Source organism: Olea europaea, chromosome 7 (assembly GCF_002742605.1).
Source record: "Olea europaea var. sylvestris chromosome 7, O_europaea_v1, whole genome shotgun sequence".
Lineage (NCBI taxonomy): Eukaryota > Viridiplantae > Streptophyta > Magnoliopsida > Lamiales > Oleaceae > Olea > Olea europaea.
Window position 1 is genome coordinate 11,022,329 of NC_036243.1, and position 20,279 is coordinate 11,042,607.

The 20,279-nt window shown below is 33.6% G+C and overlaps 3 protein-coding genes across 3 annotated transcripts in view; all 3 read left to right on the forward strand.

The window, feature by feature from the left end:
• Positions 1 to 9,285: 9,285 nt before the first annotated feature.
• LOC111397890 (transcription initiation factor TFIID subunit 8-like) overlaps positions 9,286 to 20,279 on the forward strand; it is a 15,986-nt gene continuing 4,992 nt past the window's right edge. The window contains exons 1-2 of the mRNA XM_023024858.1: positions 9,286 to 10,210; positions 14,850 to 15,065. Coding sequence (XP_022880626.1) covers positions 9,697 to 10,210; positions 14,850 to 15,065 — 730 coding nt within the window. The 5' untranslated portion in view covers positions 9,286 to 9,696. The remainder of the gene's footprint in view (positions 10,211 to 14,849; positions 15,066 to 20,279) is intronic.
• On the forward strand, positions 15,448 to 16,740 carry LOC111396980. Its single transcript, XM_023023634.1, has 2 exons — positions 15,448 to 15,845; positions 16,426 to 16,740. The coding sequence occupies exons 1-2, from the start codon at positions 15,701 to 15,703 to the stop codon at positions 16,620 to 16,622; spliced, it is 342 nt and encodes a 113-aa protein (XP_022879402.1). The 5' UTR covers positions 15,448 to 15,700; the 3' UTR covers positions 16,623 to 16,740.
• Positions 19,207 to 20,279, forward strand: part of LOC111396981 (protein SPIRAL1-like 1) — a 2,998-nt gene continuing 1,925 nt past the window's right edge. The window contains exon 1 of the mRNA XM_023023635.1: positions 19,207 to 19,303. The gene's annotated coding sequence lies outside the window, so the exon portion shown is untranslated. The remainder of the gene's footprint in view (positions 19,304 to 20,279) is intronic.

The window sequence follows — 20,279 nt, forward strand, 5'->3', positions numbered from 1 at the left end:
TTTTCCCAAATTATCTTTTGTGTTTAAAATAAAGCATTTGCATCCGAAAAACTTTAAAATAACTGATATTGTGAATTCTATTTTTCCAAAGCTTGTAAGAAGTTTTAGTTTTCTTTCGACTTACTAACACTCCATTGACAATGTAGCAAGCGGCGTTGACGGCTTCGGCCCAAAAATAATTTTGTAAATTATTTTCATTTAGCATGGTCCTAGCCATTTTTTGCAATGTACGATTTTTCCTTTCCACTACACCATTTTGTTGAGGAATTCTAAGAGCCGAAAAATTATGTTTATATCCATTTTCATTGCAAAAATAATCAAAACCGATATTATCAAATTCTCTACCATGGTTACTTCTAATAGTCGTAATGGTATAACTCTTTTCGTTTTCAACTTTCTTACAAAAGTTTTTAAAAACTTTTAAGGCTTCATCCTTTAAGCTCAAAAACATAACCCAAGTAAATCTTGAAAAATCGCCAACAATAACAAAAACGTAATGTTTACTACCTAAACTAGCCGTTCTAGATAGTCCAAAAAGATCTATCTGCCTAAACTAGCCGTTCTAGATAGTCCAAAAAGATCTATGTAGAGAAATTGTAATGATTTTGTAATTGAAGAATGAAGTTTAGACTTGAAAGAATATTTTACTTGTTTTCAAAATTGACATGCATCATATATTTTATCTTTTTCAAATTTGGCAATTATTTCACAAAACAATTTTTAGAAATTTTCAAAAGAGGATCCATGCTAACATGACCTAATCTCATATGCTATAGCCATATTTCATGTTTCAAGCTAAGTAAACAATTTTTATTACTTTCAAATTCAATATTTATGATATAAATATTTTTCCTTAATCTTCCTATAAAAATTACCTCTTTTAATGTAGCATCCTTAAAGAGGTACTTGGAATAATCGAATTTTATATTGTAACATTTATCACATAATTGACTAATACTTAGTACATTAAGTTTGAGGTTATCAACTAATAAAATATTTTTCAATCGAGGGGATGAGTAATTATCAATGTTTCCAATGCCGATAGTTTTTCCTTTAGGGTTGTCTCAGAAGGTGACATGACCTCCATCCTTCTTTTTGAAGTTTGATAATAACGATCAATCTCCGGTCATGTGTTTCGAACATCCGCTATCCAAGAACCATTTACTTTTTATTTTCTTCGGTATCTACAAGAACAATTTAATTTTTGATTTTTGGTACCCATAAAAACTTGGGTCCTTAGTAGTTAATTTTTATGGAGTCTTGAATCCACTTATGTTTGCTTTCAAAATATAGCATCTTTTTAGTTAAGTAATTAAAAGCAACATGTCCACTTTTATTACAAAAGCTACATGTTATATTTGAAATGAAGAATTTGAAGCTTTGACAAACATGTTTTTGAGGGATTTTTGTTTCAAAGAGGGTTTTTATCCAATTTCTCATTTGTCAAAAATGCATTTTTGATCTCCAAGCATTAAATTAAAGTTTTTCTTCCATTGGGTGAATTTATAAATTATTTTCGTTAAATTCTCAACTTTTTCTTTTAGGAAAATGTTTTCCTTAACTAATAAATCGTAATCAACCTCTTCTTTTTTGTTTTTCCATGATTTTCTTTATTTCATCTTTCAACGAAGAATTTTTCTTTTCAAGGATAGAGTAGCTAAAGGCAAGCTTTTCAAAAATTTTCAAGCATTTTATCATATGAATTAGATAACTCATCATAAGAACATTTTTCATTTAAACTTACCTCACTTCCATCGCCATGAAGCACTTGTTGACAATTTCATCTTAGCTATCCTTTTCATTCTGGTACTCATCGTCACTATCGTCCCACGTAGGTTGGAGTGTCTTTTTCTTGATATTCTTCTTTTGGTTCAGGCACTCGGTTCTTTTGTGACTTGGCTTGTCACAACCATAGCAAATTATTTTCTTACTTCTTTCTTCACATTTTTTTCTCATTCTTTAGAAATCTTCGATTATTACAAATATGAGTGTAAAATATAATATTTTTTTCCTTTTTATTTATTGCATTCACGTGATTATTTGATACAAAAATGCACTCATTATACTTATATTTTGATTCAGGTTGTATTTTGGTGGAAAATGTGAAATTTGGGAGAAAATAGCGAAAAAGGACCGAAGTGGAAGAAAATGAAAGTTCGGGGACTAAAGTGCAAATATTCCAAACTGGTGCCTAACTTTATGATGAAGATTTGAAAGTGTTAGAGGTCAAGTGGATGAGGAAAGAGGTCAAAGGGATAAGATATCGTCAAAGTTTGATCACACATCAATTCCCAATCGAAAAAGTTACGCATTGATTTTTAGCCTCATATTGGGACCCATTTCTGACATAACAAACGATCGAATTGGATGATAATATCTGAAGAAAAGTTGTAGCCCTTTAAGTTATTTTTTCAACACAACTTGAATCACCTTAATCGAACATTGGTAGAGGTAGATATGCATACACATGGTTTGTTTTGGTACCCGAATCTTCAGTTTCCTAATTTGATGCAACCACTTAGGGAAACGCGGTTTTCACACGATTTTAAGCCCTAACTTGAGGGAGAATGCAATTCTTCTCCTCTAAGCATAAATCTTCTTTGTTTTTTGGCTCAAGAACACTACGAGGAACTGAGGGATTCGGTGAAGCCAAGAAGGAACTCGATTGGTATCGATGATTTCAACGTCCATTCACGCATGTAATTATAATTTTCATTGTTAAATGATTTTGAGGTTTGGATTTCATATTTTCATGATATTGTTTTGAATTAATTCAATTTTTATTAGATTTGTTATAGATTCAATCAAACGTTTTCTATTAATTGATAAAAAATAATTATTGAATTGCAATTCCAAATATTGTAATATTGGTTTAACGTTTATTAGGTTTCTCATAGATTCAATTATATTTTGTCTATTGTGGAATTAAACTATTCGTTGAATTTCAACTTCATGCGATCTTATTGGTTTGATTCTTTACCATTATGTGCTTTATGTATATGATTGTTTTTGGATCTGATTTCAACAAATTAAAGTGGGAAGTGTGTTGTAGAAAATCATGATTTTAGAATTACTATAGAATTAAATTGGGTTTCAATGTTATATTCTTCAATTAAAGTTTGATGACAAAATCTTTAATTGAGTATATGAATGTGTAGTTGATATCGATTGATCCAATCTAACCGAGAGAACTCGACGCTTCACTATTTCACATACTGATATTTAAACCTCATTTCGAATTGATAAATTGTTTTATACAAACCACGACGAAAATCCCAGCTTGATAAATCATTTGAGAACTTTACATCTCCCTGTGGATATGACACCCCTAAGGCTATACTACAACCATCGCATTATTCTTTAGACGTAATCAATTACAAAGACCTCTCCATTATTTAACAAGAAGGACTAAATCATCAAACTTTTCATCGCTCATGTTATCATTTGTAGTTCCTTTCTCAATTGTCAATTTTAAGACAATTTGACGTTTAGGAAGCTTCTTTGATTCTTCTTTGCTTTTCCTCGCTTTCTCCTTGAATTCGACATTGTTGAGTTCAAAGGTCATTAATGTTCTATATTTCTTTCAAAGGATATGTATTAATATCCTTGGTATTATCTATCAACATTCTTAATGAGCTCCAAACTTTCGATTGCGACCTAAGCAATTTACTAACAAGTTCAACGTGAGTAAATTTACGATTAAAACCCTTAAGACCATCTATAACATCGGTAAAATGAGCAATCATATCGACAATGGGTTCATCTTGTTTTATGAAGAAGTTTTCAAATTCTTTAACTAACAAGTTGATTTTTATTTCTTTAACTTTGCTAGTGCCAATATGAGTAATCTCTAGTGCATACCAAATATGATATGCAGATTCACACGTGCTAATCCGATTAAATTCATTTTTATCTAATGCGCAATAAAAGTAAATTCTTAGCTCTAGTATTCAAAAATAACTTTTTCTTATCTTCTTCAGCATATTCTTCCCTAGGCATAGGGATAGTTTGGTCGGGTTGGCTATCTATCTTAATGGTCTTAGTAGGTTTATAGGGACCATATTCAACTACTTCCCAATATTGTAATATATTGATTGAATTTAAATCATCATCCTAGTCTTCCAATAATTATAATGTGTTCCATCAAAGAAAGGTCGTTAGTTTGTGGAATGCCCCGCGAGAGTTTGAAGGGAGTGGTTAGCATTGCTCAAGATTGTAAAATCTTAAAACAAATGAGCACCTTGCTTTGATACTAATTGAAAGCCCAAGAATAGCTAACCAAGAGGGGGGTGAATTGGTTGTTTAAAAAACTTTTTCGAAAATAATTGCAATCTTAAACAAATAGTAGATCAATTAATTTACAAGTAAGATAGCATAAATAAGAAAGTAATAAGTAAAAGGGAAATGAAAGAGAATGAGTAACGATGTAATTGTGGAGGTTCGGTCCAATCAACCATCTACATCCCTCATTACCAAACTTTCCGTCACGAGCAAGGCATTTTTCACTATTGTTGATTGATGTATGACGCAATTTAATCCTTACAACACTTCTGGTGACTTACATCCAAGGAGCACCAATCCTTTTACAACTTTTTAATTTTTGGGACTTCAACACAATCCATAATCAAACAAAAAAAAGATTTCACAAGTATAAACTTCTTTCTTAATAACTGGTATTATCACAATTAAGTATCAAGAGAGAAGTAGGCTAACACTTCAATAAATAGCAACGAGTATAGCTTAAGTGTTAGATGTTGAAAAACTTTAATGAGATAAAAGATTTTCACAAATTTGATCACCCAAAAAGTTTTTCAAGAAATAAATATTTTGATCTTCTAAAGATTAAAAACAAAGTAGTTGACATCAATAAAAGCCTCACTTAAATACTTAAAGAAGGTTGTTGCAAATGAGAAAGAGAAGTGGTATTTATAGAACTCAAACGGGCAAAAACTATTGTCCATCCGGACGTCCGGTTGGGATCGGGATGGTTAAAAAAACTAGCCATTTGGATTAGTGGAAGAGCAGTTGAAAAAAGTGACGGTAGGGCATCCGGATGTCCGGATGGGTAGAAATGCCCTCGGACTCTCGGACGTATTTCCTTCGAAATGAATTTGATCAATGTAGGTTCTTGAAGGACTTTCTCACTTATTGTAAAGATAAGTATTTTTGTACATATTTGAACGTTGAGTCAAAATATTTACCATTTTTAAAATTTAATTTTTATGCAAATATCTTTTGTAAGTAAATTTGTTCTCTTGCATACAAATTCTTTTGATTTATAGTTGATGCTAAGAATTGAAATGTTTTACCTTTACATATAAATTCAAAGCATGTACATCTAATGTCTTGAAGTTCGATAATTGATCTTTTCTTCAAGGTGAATTTTGAAGTGAAGACTCGATTTTCGTCTCTAAGTTTGTTAATCGCCAATTTTGCTTCCACGTTGATCTTCAAGCGCCTATTTCATCTGTCAATGTGCATGTTTCATGATCTTGATTTTCGTGTCTTTATTTTTGTCGATTTTGCAACAATCACTATCAACACTCGAATTCAATTTGTTAGAAATAAACGCAATTTATTTGTGGTAATCGAAACAAGAAGTTAACCATTTAAGTCAACAGCCTCAATTATATGATAACAACTAGGTACGTTCTAGACGTCTCTTAGGTTATAAAGGATGCAAAAAATATTATACCATACCAAGATGGAACAAAAGCAAAAAAGGTGAATTTTTCCTACGAAGATTAACCATGCGTACATACGTATGGAAAGTTGATTTAGGCCTCAGTTAGCCACATGTGGGCCTTTATACGCAAGGCCTGCGTACGCATGGTTTTCTCTTTAGGGGACCAAATTTGTAGTTTGGTCCCAAAGTTTCTAAAGTGTCCATTTCAATCACTCTTCTTTTCATCCTGCTTCCTTATAAATGCATTCAATCGAGTCCTAGCACTCTCAAATGTTCGTTTTGCGGTCCGATCCAACTTTTGATTATTTGTATTTCAGTTCTTGAATTTTGGCTTTCTTGCAATTCAGTCATCTATTCATCCTTTTTTCTCCAATTTTGCCTTTTTCATCGATTGTTTCCTAAAAAAGACAATTCAAATCGAGTTAAGTCGTTATTCATTAAAATAACTGACAAATACTGTAACTTCAAAGTCTAAATAGTGTATCAAATGCACTTATCATTTATGATTCTAAAGATCGTTGGTGTCTTATATACAAATTTATGATATTTAACTCTTCTTGCATCAATATTTTATATTAGCATTGTCCTAATGCTATATGATATAGTTATCCTCGAAGAAAAATAATATAATTAGTTAACGCATATGATATGTACACAACGATAAAAATATTGAATAACACTCAAAGATGCCATCTTGGAAAAGGAGTAATCACTTTGGCATGCCACAAGCTGTCATAAGATGATCACTCAGGAAAGGCCTATCAAATTAGACAACTGTTGGTCGCGCAAAAATCAAGTATGCTTGTGCTACACGAGTTAAAATCTTTTTTGTCCTGTATGATTACTCGGGCATGAAAGGAGCAAATAGATAGAAGTGGTTATCTCGTGAACACCTGTATCTCAAAAATTAAGAGTGTGATCCTTTCCACTTCCATCTCCTCGACCAAAGATATAAGTCCATCTGTGTCCCACCTCAATAACAAGGTACATATGCAATTTTTATAACATAACAAAGTACTTCATAAAACCTACATTCTATCTAAGATTATTCTTGTAAACCACTAACCCATTCTTATGTTAAAGTATATGCAAGGCGAGGTCCAAAACCCTTAGGCCCACTCAAGGACGTGAAATAGATACAAACACTTATTCCAACAAGGATCATTGGCACCATCAACGATAAAATCATCATTTCCTCAAATATAACTTAATAGATCAAAAGTCATATCACAAACATGATGAAGAAGCAATCGGCAACAAACATTACATCCCTAGAGCTCGCGTTCAATGTGTAACAGCCTCTAACAGCATTTTATGCGAGGCCAATTTAAAAACTCATCGCTTCACACTTTGCTTTTGAACACCTACAATGGCAACCTAGGACAAGCGCATTTGACCTATGTGACGGGGTCATTATTTTTCAAAACGCTCATGGATTTAGGGAAAAAGTGCTTAGAAATCGTAAGTACGCATTATTCAAATTTTGGAATAAGAGATGTTTGTGTACTTTTTAGAATAATGAGGAGGTGTTATTGAAATTTTTAAAAAAATATTCGAATAGGTATATGTAATTTGTCTTAATATTAAATTTCGACAAAATCTTGGTTGTATAGATTCATTTATGAGTCATAATGTGAGAAAAATGGAATAAAATCATACTTTGCCCTTGTTTGGTGTAGATAAGAATCAAATTTTTAATTAGATTTGAATAAAATTTGATTAAATATGTGATTGAAAAGTTGATGAAAATGTGAACCCTACAATATATGTGATAAAAATAATTATTAATTGGGACTTAGATTGTTATAATTTTTTGGGCAACACCAAGGTGCGTTTGATTGTTAGTATTTTTCATAAAAATGTGTTTTTTCTATCCAAATTCCCATTTTTGTGCTATTTCATTACTATTTTTTCATGAAAAATATTTTTCTACTTATGGTCACTTGACCATATTTTTCTCAAAATTAAGGAAAATATTTTCTTTAGAAAGAGTAGGATTTTATTTTCCAGGGAATTCACTCTCTTTTTTTTCTCTTATCTACTCACCAATAAAAAACGGAAATATATAATATTTTGTAGGTTGAAAATAAAATCAATTAAGCACATTTAATTAACAATTTTCATACAAATAAATTCTAGACAATTGAATTATCTAAAATTTATTTTATTTCCATACAAAATCCACGCACCCCAAATGTGTCTTCATTTCAGTTGAGAACAAAAAACTTGTGAATATAAAAAGGAAAAATTGCAGCAACGATCCTTAACCTTTCGTTTTTTGCAGACTTTACTCTAATATTCACTTTGTGCTATCCACAGTTCCGAACCCTTCAAAAATTTGCACCCGAGATCTAAATGGATGGAAACCGTTCATTTGACTGTTAGTTGATCGAAAGAGTCAAAATTTAATCGATTTTGACCAAATTGAAAAGTGTAAGATGGTACTTTACATTTTTCTCATATTAAAATATTAAAACAATTAAATTAAAAACCCAAATACCCCACCCCACGCCACCCCCAAATCAAAATAGCATAGCAACTCATCTTCTCTGATGATACATTATTGGAAACAGCCACAATCACCACCACCTACTCACCATTGTCACCTTTTAGCTTACAGCATTTTCGAAAATCAAATCCCATCCCACTTAAGTCAAAACCAGAAATCAAATTACCCAGCCACCAACACGTTGTCGTACTGATTTTTCATTTAAAATGTCTTCAGCAGTTGCATATAACCCACCATCGTTGTCGCCATAACATCTACTCCAAATAACATGAACCCAGATCCAGAAATGACCACTTAGATCAACACTTCTCCAAGCAACACTGTCTCCATTACTTTTCTATATGAGTTAAACTCAATTCTTGAACTATACAGAGTGCTTGTTTGGTAGGGATTTGATTAATTGATTTTTTGACCGTTGAAATAAAGTGGATCTTATTTGTGAGAGAAGAATTCAAAAATAATGGGTGAAATAGTGAAATAACGGTCAAAAAATTGATTTTAATTGGCTTAAAATCTGTACCAAACAAACACAGAAGCTCAACTCCTATTGCCAAAAAGTCATATCGAATTATACCACAGCTCGTGCCGTATTTGACGATTGAGATTTAGGTTTGGGTTTAGATGAAGATTTGATAGTTACTTCAAAACTCACTTCTCAACTCGGGTTGGGTGTCTTGGAAATATTTTGGGTGTGGAGGTGCCGAAGTTGTGGGTGGTGGTGACAACGATTTTGACCACGGTGTGGGTGGGTTGGGGAAGGAGGATGGGCGATGGAGGTTTATATTATTTTAAAATAAATAATAATTGCGTTGCATTTTTATTTTGTTTTAATTAATTATTCTAGGGATAAATTGGAATTAATAGCAAAAGTATCATCTTGCCTTTTTCAATTTGGTCAAAATTGAATCAATTTTGACTTTTTCGGTTAACTAATGGTCAAATGAATGGTGGACCTTGGGTGCATAAGTGAATGTTAGGGTAAAGTCTAAAAAAAGGAAAGGTTTAGGGACCGCCGTTGCAATTTTCCCTAAAAGGATAAAAATCAGTTCCGGGTGGAACGGGATTCCTTCTTTCCCAGTTCGCTGCAATGTGAAATCGGTCTTCGGCAACTGCTCTTATACAGACATGCCGTTTATATTATAGAAAGATTAACACAGACTCGTATCCATCGCGACCACCACCCCGCCCCGCTGTGGATCAAGGGTTTTATTTCGGTTTGATTAATTATAATCCTAATCGAATATCTCAAATAATCACTCAATAAACCTCTCAATAAATAGAAAAACCTGTAAATCTCCGGTAAGTAACGTTACGTAATCTCTTATTTACATTTTTCAATTTCTTTCACGAATTTTGTTCTGGCGTGGGAAAATGCAAGAGCTCAGGGTTTTACTCAGCCTTCTTGAACCGATAAAATTCTGGTGAAAAATGCATTTTTTTCTTGAATCTTTGGAGAATTACTTACATTTTCTGGAAGTTTAGTTTGAGCGAAGTTACATTTATGATTATGAAGTGGTGCTATATGAGTGATGGAGATGGGAAGTATGGCGTTCAGTTCTACAAACGCCAGGATAAAAAGAAGAATGAAACACCCGGAAATGATGATTTCGCCCAGGCCATTGCTAGAATTGCCGTGACACAGGTATGCCACAGCCTAGGGTATCAGGGCTTTCAGCAGTCTGCTCTCGACACCCTTTCTGATGTAGGGGTGAGGTACATTAGAGAGATTGTAAAAATTGCCACGGCTTGTGCAAATTTAGATAATAGGAACGAATGTAATGTGTTTGATGTGATTCAGGGGTTGGAGGATTTGGGTTCTGTTCAGGGGTTTTCTGGTGCTTCCGACGTTAATCATTGTCTTACTCGTTCTAGAGTAATTAGGGACATTATTCAGTACGCTGAAGAAGCTGAGGAATTCCCATCTGCATATCCAATTCCGACTTTTCCAGTTGTCAAAGAGAGAAAATTGTATGCAAGTTTTGTTGGAAATTTATGCCATCGGAGAAAATGGAGATGAAAATTAAGAAATAGAAATTCAAGAAGATGGAAATTAACAAGGAAAACAAATCAATATGGAAGGCTCAAACACGAAAATGATTCGTTGTTCTCAAACGATATTTGCCCCTTCTCGTATACAAATTTGGTGCTTAAAAGGCTTTATGGCAAATAGTTCGTAGGATTGATCAAGCCTTGTTGTAGAAAATCACAAAAGCACAAATGATTTTTCCACCCAAATCTTGAAGAACACTTGAAGAACATGAATATGGAGGGAAGAGAGTTTAATTCTTTCATGTGGATTTGTTTATATGTTTTTCACATACATGTAATTATTTTTCAATGTCCATTAATCACTTATTTATAGACATGAAACATTGCCACACGAAAAGGTGCCAAAATGAAATGAAAAGCTGCCAAAATTCAAACCAAAAAATTGTCCAACGGTCCCTAATTTACAACCATGCGACCGCATGGTTTTAACCCATGTCCGAGGCCATGTGGCCTCGGTACATCATCGTGCGACCGCATGGATATTTGCCCATGCGACCCCAAAATTTGGCCCTGTTCAGCTTTCAATTCCAATTTCATTTTGGTCCGTTTTCATTTCGATTTCAATTCCGTTTTCATCCCATACACCATTTATTGATTGTGAACAATATTTTCCATCAATCCCCCACTTGTTCAAAATTCAATAAACTCTCATATTCAAAATAAATAATACTCATACATAAGGATTAGATATCTTTCGATTTGAATCTAACCATAGTGTAATTCAAACAAAGTAAAGTTGAAATCAAACGTAGCGTGAAACTTTGAACCATTTGTTCCATGTGACAATACCGGTAAGAATACACACACGAGCATTACGTGTTCTCAAGTTCCTCAACTCGCTTAGCGCTAATATGGCATTGCGCTCATCTTATTCAACAAACTTTTAAGAGAGAAACTCCAACTCTCTATTGAAGCGGCACCACCTTGAAATTTGTTTAGGTAAAGTTCTTCCAGTACTTTTGTTACTTTTAGAGGTACTTGTATTTTAGTACTAGACTTCATTAAGAGCTTCAATACTCAACCCTCATTTCAGTAACAACCAGCATTATTTTACTTAGGATAGGGTTATTGCGAATTTTAATAATGCCGAAACTATCCCACATATCGAATGACTTGTTTGTTACCCTTTGAACCCATGGATTACCCTTTTGAGTAAGCGATGGGTAGGGTTGCCGTCATTGGTGGACCTTTATAGTTTAGGAGTTTCAACCCCATCTTACTCGAAGTATATGCCACTAAAGTTTTATTTAGTGGTCTAGTTAAAGGATTCGCTAAATTCTCTTCGAAAATTATTCCACCTTTGATAATTTCCTTGTGACGTCACCTTTAAGACTTATATGTCTTTACTTTTCATTTCATGTGACTTAGTATCTTATCAAAGTATAGCTAGCCAACGATCGATTCATTTGATAGATACAATTTGTCACCACCAAGAAATCCTTTTGTGAAGCCATATGCTTCTCACTTGCTTTATTTAAAGTTTTATTTATATCCAAACATGGTTTGAACATTTTTATCAAATCATTACACTTCTCAATCAATTTTATTGTGGATCTCACACTTGGGTATTCATATTTCATTATTAAAATATTACAGTGATCTTCAACTTATGAATACTCTTAAATATTCACATTGGTTTTGAAAGCACCGTGATTGGCTTTCACCCAAATTATCCACTTAAACTTAATGATAATGTATCTCATCCTTATAATTATAATCATAAGGACTTTTCTACCTTTTCTTCCTTCATAGATATTTTTCTATGATTAATATGTAAATGATATGGTAACTTTTAAATTAAGTTACCCCCACAATTCCTCACTTAGGAATTTATATGCAATCATGTAATATTGCATTCATAAATATTGAACTTCTCATATAGGTTCTCAAGCATTTAAAGTTAACCTCCACATTTCGAGTTATATTCGAACTTAGAGTTCCTCATTATGTCAACCCCCACATTTGGGATTGTAATTGAACTTAGATTTCATCAACTCTTTCACAGTTCGATTCATTTATCATCTATTTTAAGTATTTTTAGATAGTGGTCGTTAAGTCACAACTTACTTCAAATCGACCATCTTAATTGTGATCACACAATTTTACCAAGGTTACCTCATAGACCAACAATGCTTTTCCAAGTTTAAACCAAATCAATTGGTTCCATAATTGAAGTCACATTCAATGAATAAAGAAGAATATTTTTTCTTAATTCACAAGAATTGCAACTTCTCCAATCTTTTTACAACTTATCACTTTCACAAGATAGCATTATGTCATATTGGATAATAAGATACATGTTTACCTTATTCACATTTGGACAAAATCACATTTTGTCATATTCTTATGCAAATATAATCTTACATAAGATCATTTTTACTACCATTTTCAAAGATATCAAGCATCACCGCCAACTATAGACATAATTTTGTGTTCTATAAAATGATTCCATGTCTCAGTAATTGCGCAAACAATTTCTAATAGAACATATCACAATTTGTCATAATTCAAGCAAATGCACTTGTACTTTAATCAAATTCTCTTTAATTTGATCATACAAATTTGACCAATGTCAACACATAGACCAAAGAATGTATGCAACTTATCAAACTAGTGACACTTCACAAGATAGTAACATTTGTTTCCAGTGTGTGTCATTTTATTTTAAACAATAAGGCACCTATTCAAAAAGAATAGCAATATTCCTTCAAAAGTTCATGTACTTTCAACAAAATGATCGCATCCTTTCAAACATTTATACATTTCACATACAATTTTAGAATATTGGTAGTTATGGAAACTTCAAAATGAATTGACACAATCTTTCATTTTTAATTTAAACACTAATTCTCACACCAATTCAAATTACACATAAATAGGTGTAAGCATCGCACTCTTTCATATATAAGCATCGCACTCATTCATGCATTTAATAATTTATTCACATCTTTTGATAAACCATGCATTCAGGAAATGAAATTCAGAAATCTATATAACCTTTTGCATATACTGAAACTTCATTTTCTTTCATTTTGTTTACAAACATGATGGTTCCGCTAATGATGGTTCATAATTGAGAAATCATATAAATCCAAAAGCATATGCATCCATCAAGTTGGTTTCTCATTTAAATAAATTTCATTCAAACAGATTTCTCATAAAAGTGAAATCATGCATGTAAAACAGAATCTAACATGCACAAATTCAATTTTACTAACGTAAAATCAAACAAAAATTTGACTTACTGAATTTAGATTTGAGAAGGCACAATTACCGAATTCCGAATACACAAATCTGGATTTATACTTTTTCTACAAGTCAAACCATCTCTTGAAGTTAGTGACATCAACAAAGTCTCGATCCATCTTGATTGTTGCCATAGACATCTCATTCTCCATCACAAAAAAAATATCGTTTGAGATTGTTGGAAATTTATGCCATCGGGGAAAATGGAGATGAAAATTAAGAAATAGAAATTCAAGAAGATGGAAATTAACAAGGAAAACAAACCAATATGGAAGGCTCAAACACGAAAATGATTCGTTGTCCTCAAACGATATTTGCCCCTTCTCGTATACAAATTTGGTGCTTAAAAGGTTTTATGGCAAATAGTTCATAGGATTGATCAAACCTTGTTGTAGAAAATCACAAAAGCACAAATGATTTTTCCACCCGAATCTTGAAGAACACTTGAAGAACATGAATATGGAGGGAAGAAAGTTTAATTCTTTCATGTGGATTTGTTAATATGTTTTTCACATACTTGTAATTATTTTTCAATGTCCATTAATCACTTATTTATAGACATGAAACATTGCCACACGAAAAGGTGCCAAAATGAAATGAAAAGCTGCCAAAATTCAAACCAAAAAATTGTCCAACGGTCCCTAATTTACAACCATGCGACCGCATGGTTTTAACCCATGTCCGAGGCCATGTGGCCTCGGTACATCATCGTGCAACCGCATGGATATTTGCCCATGCGGCCCTGTTCAGTTTTCAATTCCGTTTTCATTTTGGTCCGTTTTCATTTCAATTTCAATTCCGTTTTCATCCTATACACCGTTTATTGATTGTGAACAATATTTTCCATCAATTGTTAGAATTTTAGTTGTTCAAAATAAAAAAAAAAAAATTTTTTGGGCTTAACCATGTGGCTACACGGGTTAAGCCCATGCGGCTGCATGAGGCCCTCCCGAAACTGGGAGGGCCACTTGCACTATAACCGTGCGACCGCATGGTTATAGCCCATGCGGTTGCATGGTTATACAAAGTGATTGTTTGGGATTCGTTTTTTACCCTTTTTCTTTTGAATTTGGTGCCTTTTCAACATAATTTTGCACCATTTCGTGGGAACCCTTCAAAGCCTATAAATAAGTGTTCCAATTGCAAAGAAAAACACTCTTGAGAAAATTAAGAAATCCACCACAAGATTATTCTCCCAAATTATCACATAATCAATCTTATATCTATTTTCACTTGTTCTTTGTGAAAGATACACTTTGCTTTTGGTGTTATTCACACGAAGGCTTGTTTAATCCTACAAACTATTTGTCGGAACTCCTCAAAAGCATTGGAAAAGGGGCAAATAACGTTTGAGGATAGCGTTATCATTTTCGTGTTCAAGCCTCTTAGTATATCTATATTCTTTTATTACCAATTTTCCTCTCTTCATTGCTTTAAATCTCCAACAAGTTTTGTGCAAATGGGTGACCCCCCCCGATGAACATATACCTGGTTGGTTGCCAAAGTTTCCAGATCCTGAGACTCGTGTGTATTTGAATTCAAGGGTCAAGAAAGAAGCTGAGCTTGCAGTGGAAGGTGTTGGAAAAATTGGTTTTAATTAGTTGGTTTGACCAACTTTTGACCAATTAATTTAGTGGGCCCCGTTAATCGGAAATAAGATTTCTTTGGCCGAATGTGTTCTACTCCATGAGTAGATTAATATGGTATATTTATTTTCTCAAAACCAATTTAGGGTGAATGAGAAATTAAGGCCAAAAGATGCCCACTTGATGTTGAAATAAAATATATGGGAAATTGAAAAATACCAATCCCACGTAGGAAAACTAGAAGAATATAAACCACCTTATATAGCTTAAGTTTGAGACTTGGGTTTGGGCCCCAAGAGGTACCAATAGTCTTTGAGGGGGAGAGAACCTACATGCTAGTAGGTTAAGCCAAAGCCCACACGCGCATATTGGGACCCAGTCGTGTAAATCTATGAAGGACAGGAGAAAGATTCCATTGAATGAGAGGACCACAATAAAATTTAAGTTCAAAAATAGCAGGAAGTGCTCGGGCACATCAATTAGCCCTTGGAATGAGGGAGTTGAGAAAATAGCTCTTTGGTTTGGTGTTAACCATGATGAAAAACATGACAAGAAAAAGAGATCTGGGCAAATTCTTGGGGAAACTATGGATAATTCACAGGGCATCACGTGTGTAAATTAGGCATGATTGATTTAGACTTTGTATACTTGTTTAGGGAACTGGCAGCTGCTACTTTTTCAAGAGTAGCGCTAGTCAAAGAGAGTTTTTTTCTATTTGATCTTTACAGATTTCCGAAGGGGTATTTTTCCAACTTCACAAGATCTAGAGGTATGTTTTGTCCCTCACAGACATGAACATTGAATTGATAGCTTTTTGTAATTGAGATTAAAACCTCCGAGTTTCAAGCATCAGGCCTTCCCTTTTTATTTTTATTTTTTAAAGTTTATCTCTATGAGGTTTGAATTAATGCACCAATACTTTTATCGTCATTTAGCGCCAGTGGTCTATGTAAGTTATTTTCACCCTTACTATTTTTTCTACTTGTAATTTTCTAAGCAATAATTAATTGTATGAAAATATTGCATAGAAGTTGCTGTTAGATGAATATATTTTGGGATAATTATGGTTTAGGAACTGGACGGAGTATAAAGTCATGCACTGGCAAATGAATCCTCTATTGCTCCTTATTGCTCCTAAGAATTGCATCTTCAGCTGTCATATTTCTCCACCATCTAGATGTAGGGAACTATTCCTTTCCTTAGTAATGTTATACTTGTAAGTCTTTACTAATTTGGCAGTGTGTTGAATTTGATTCACAAGCAGATATCTGTTCAATCTTAATTTAATTTGTTTTCTCCCCATTGTCTAGATGTTTATTGCTTCTTTTTTTTCCCTTTCTGTTTTTCAGTTTTTGCTCCTAAAAGTGAGGTTCCAAATATCTTTGAAAGGACTCTTGTTGGAGCCAAACGTGCCACAGTCACCTTATCAATTATTTCATTTAGTCAAACACCGTGCTTAACAGATATGTATAGACTGTTCATTGGGTTGAAAGATCTTAATTTCATTGCTCAACGGAAAGAACAAAAGACAGAGAAGTTTGCCTGAATTTCTTTGGACATTATTTTATGACTTTACTGTAAGTACCAAGTACACATTGATAATTACTTGAATAATTATCTGGCTTACTGCTTGTGAATTGATGGAAGAAAGGTTATTTGTTGAATAGTTATTTGCATACCTTAATTTGGTTGAACGGAATTGTGAATATATCTTTCTGGATAGAGGATCTTTCTCTGAAGCTCAAGTATCTGCATCTACCCAATCTACTTATTTCTGTCCATAAAATAAAACGGGGACACTGGAATTTAATTAAACTATAGATCCTCTTACCTACCAACGGTACAAGATGTTGCCGAAATTCCTCCATATGCTGAGGGGATTGATTTAGTCTTTCGATTGTTGGCCTCTTCGCTCTAGCTTCTTGCTGGGAAAAGTAAGACAAAAGACAAAGCATCCGATCCTCCTTCAAATTCATATGGAAAAAGCAATCTCGTTCTTTGCTTGGAAATCATAGCACAAATAGATCTCATTTAGAAAATATTTCATATCAGTCTTGTCTCTGTCTGCAAATGTTGTCGTGCACACGAATCCATTGATCGTGTCCTTATAAATGTAGCAATCACCGTATAATTGCAAGCCTCAACTTCAAGTGTTGTAACATTAAATTCTCTCTATATATCTTTTGGTACCTTTGGCTTGAAAGAAGTATTGCTAAATATTCTGGAATTAAAATGAGTGCAAAGTGAGTATTTAATAGAGTTGATTCTTTGTGGCGCATAAATATCTGCTTGTTTATTATCTGTCAACACCAAACACTCCCTGATACTTAAAACGCAGCCTTGCGTGGTGTACTGGATCGAGATAAGCAAACAAATTTTATTTCGCTTCAGATCTGTTGGGAGAGGAAGTTCAAGTTATTATCCCTCCCTACCCCTCTCTCCGGATAGAGAGTTTTATTTTTTATTTTCTGTTTTGATGATCGTGGATGTCCGGGCCAACTTACGTGCACTTCAACTAATACCACGAGGCCCCGAAGTTAACGATTGAGTACTCACCTCAATAGTCTTGAGGAGACTCGAATTGATGACCGTTGAGAGGCAAACCCACAAGCCACAACCCACTGGATAGAGAGTTTTATGGAGGTTTAATTAGCTATTATCCTAATCAAATCTCTCAAATAATCTCAGCTAATCTTTCCATGTCTGATTAAGCACTCTCTTTTTACTCAAAGATCATCTTTCTGAACTAGTCCAGTATAAACCCTGAAATTCTAAGGTAAAGTATAAACCCTGAAATTCTAAGGTAAGTAATGTGCTTTTCTTTACTCTACTTTGCTTTTTTCAATTTCTCTCATGAATTTGTTCGGCCTTAGGAAAATGCAAAGAACTTATGGTTTTACTCAAGCATCTTGAATCCATGAATTGCCGGTGAAGAATGCATTTCTTGGAGAATTTCTTGCATTTTCAGGAAGTTTAGCTCGAGAGAAGTTATATTTATTATTATGAAGTTTTGTGGAACATAAGTGATGGAGGTGGGAATTATGTTGTGGAGTTCTTGAAAGAAAAAGAAAAAGAAAATCCCCAGGATAAAAATGAGAATAAAACATCTGGAAATGATGATTCACCCAGGCCATTGCTAGAATTGCTGTGGCACAGGTAAGAGCTGTCAGAGCTTCCAGCAGTCTGCTCTTGACACCTTCCAGATATAGGGGTGAGGTAGAGTGGAAAAATTGCGGTGTCTCGTGCAAATTTATCTAATAGAAATAAGCGTAATGTGTTTGATGTGATTCAGGGGTTGTAGGATTTGTGTTCTGTTCAGGGTTTTCTGGTGCATCCGATGTTAATCATTGTACTCCAACTTTTCCAGTCATGAAAGAGAGAAAACTGTATACAAGTTTTTCCCAAAGCGGGTGAAAACTTTCAAGGGACTTGTGTGTATACGAATTCAAGAGACGAGAAAGAAGCAGAACTTGCAGTGGTGTGAAGAATTGAAGAGCAACACATGAATGTTGTTGAATTTAAAGCAGAACTTGATTTGCAATGGGTCAGAAGCATGGATATCAAACTCCTGGGATACTGCTAAGGCACAACACCAATCAATTTCGTGCCTCGTTTCTTCACTTTGAGGAAAATTGGTTGTCTTTACTCGTTCTTTTGGCTTAATTATCAGTTAAGGCTACAGGGAAATTCCAGAATCATGCAGTTAGGAGAATTTCAATAATAAATAATCAAAAGAGAGACACAGAAATGAAAAGCAGAACTCCAAAATTAGTACATCCGATTAACAAAGATCGGATCAAATTTAGTTTGACAAGCAAGTAATATGATGAACATACTTCAATATGTTTTATATTATACGTTGCATGAAGCGTAATTTTTTGTTCAATAATTAGTCAATGAAGTAATTTTATATCCAAACTCGTCCCAATGCATGCAAGGTTATTTCCTTCTCTGCATTATTCTTTCACCTCGATTGCTCTAGCTTGCCTATGATGGGTTATTTGTGGCTGGAGCAGAGGGAAGTGGACTTGTATGTCAAATAATAAATATTAGAGACCAACTTGCTACAACATTAATAGATTGGGAACCTCTACTGCAATTTTTCAATTTCCATTAAGACGCTCCTTTTTATCCTATTACTATTCAAATCATTTGAAAAATATCCTTTCCCTTTCTCTCTTGCTGTAATATATTTCGTCCTTTGGATTTAATCCACAGCAGAAAAAGGTAAGAAATGCTGAATTTTTTTCATTTTATGGTCAGATTTAAATGATCTCGATCGTTACTGGGACTAATTTTTGCAATGACGTTAAGAATTTAATGACCCGTTTATCGAATTCAGGTGATTCATTGTGGCATATATGATTTTTTCTTATTACATCTCTGTCCATTTGCCGTTCTTTGTAACGGTTATGCTTCATTGGAGTGTTATTTTGATATTCCATTCGTCTAATTCGTCAAATCTCGCCGAGGCATATTTCAAATTATAAAACGGGTTAATTTTTGATGCATTAATGATATTATATATATTTTTCTATAGAAATTAGAACTTCCTAAATCATTTGGACTATATTGATTGGGTTTCTGAGAAGGAGCAAAATCTTATGGTCGAATCTTGGATCTAATTATCAGTATTATTTCCGGAAATAGAATTTCTTGACGATTTTGATTGTGACATTTTGAAGGAGGAGTAAAATGTTATGGTAGAATCTTGGATCCGTTTATTTTATTGGCAATTAAAACCTTGTACATATGTGCTTGGTTTTGAAGCCAGGTTATCAAATATGCTCATTTTCCGATTAAATTTTCTAAAAGAGAGAAAAGTGCAGTTCATTTTTGAAATATGGATTGTGTAATTGCTAAGGGATGCTTGTTAGAATTTAAAAAGCTTCTAATAATAGATCACGAGTCATGACTTCCAGAAAAGGAAATAAAGTAGGTTGCTTTGCCTTTTCCCCCCCTACCAAACTCATATTTAAATTTTTTTAAATGTAGTTTGGTTTTATATAAAGCGAAAGTGAGTAAATGGATAATCTGGAATATGTCTCCACAAAATTGTTTGTATAAAATTTTACCCTCATATTTTCTTTGGATTCTTTCATGGATCCAGTTGAGGGTGCCACTATGCTAAATAATCGATGCATGGTTATTGTAAATAGTTATTAGAATGAAATTTAAGAGTTCGTGAGAAACATTCACATGA

What these genes read in the sequence shown, in the direction of transcription:
- LOC111396980 (XM_023023634.1), top strand. Translation starts at nt 15,701, where the DNA reads ATGATTGATTTAGACTTTGTATACTTGTTTAGGGAACTGGCAGCTGCT. An exon ending in CAACTTCACAAGATCTAGAG is followed by an intron (nt 15,846 to 16,425) that starts GTATGTTTTGTC and finishes TCTGTTTTTCAG; the next exon opens with TTTTTGCTCCTAAAAGTGAG.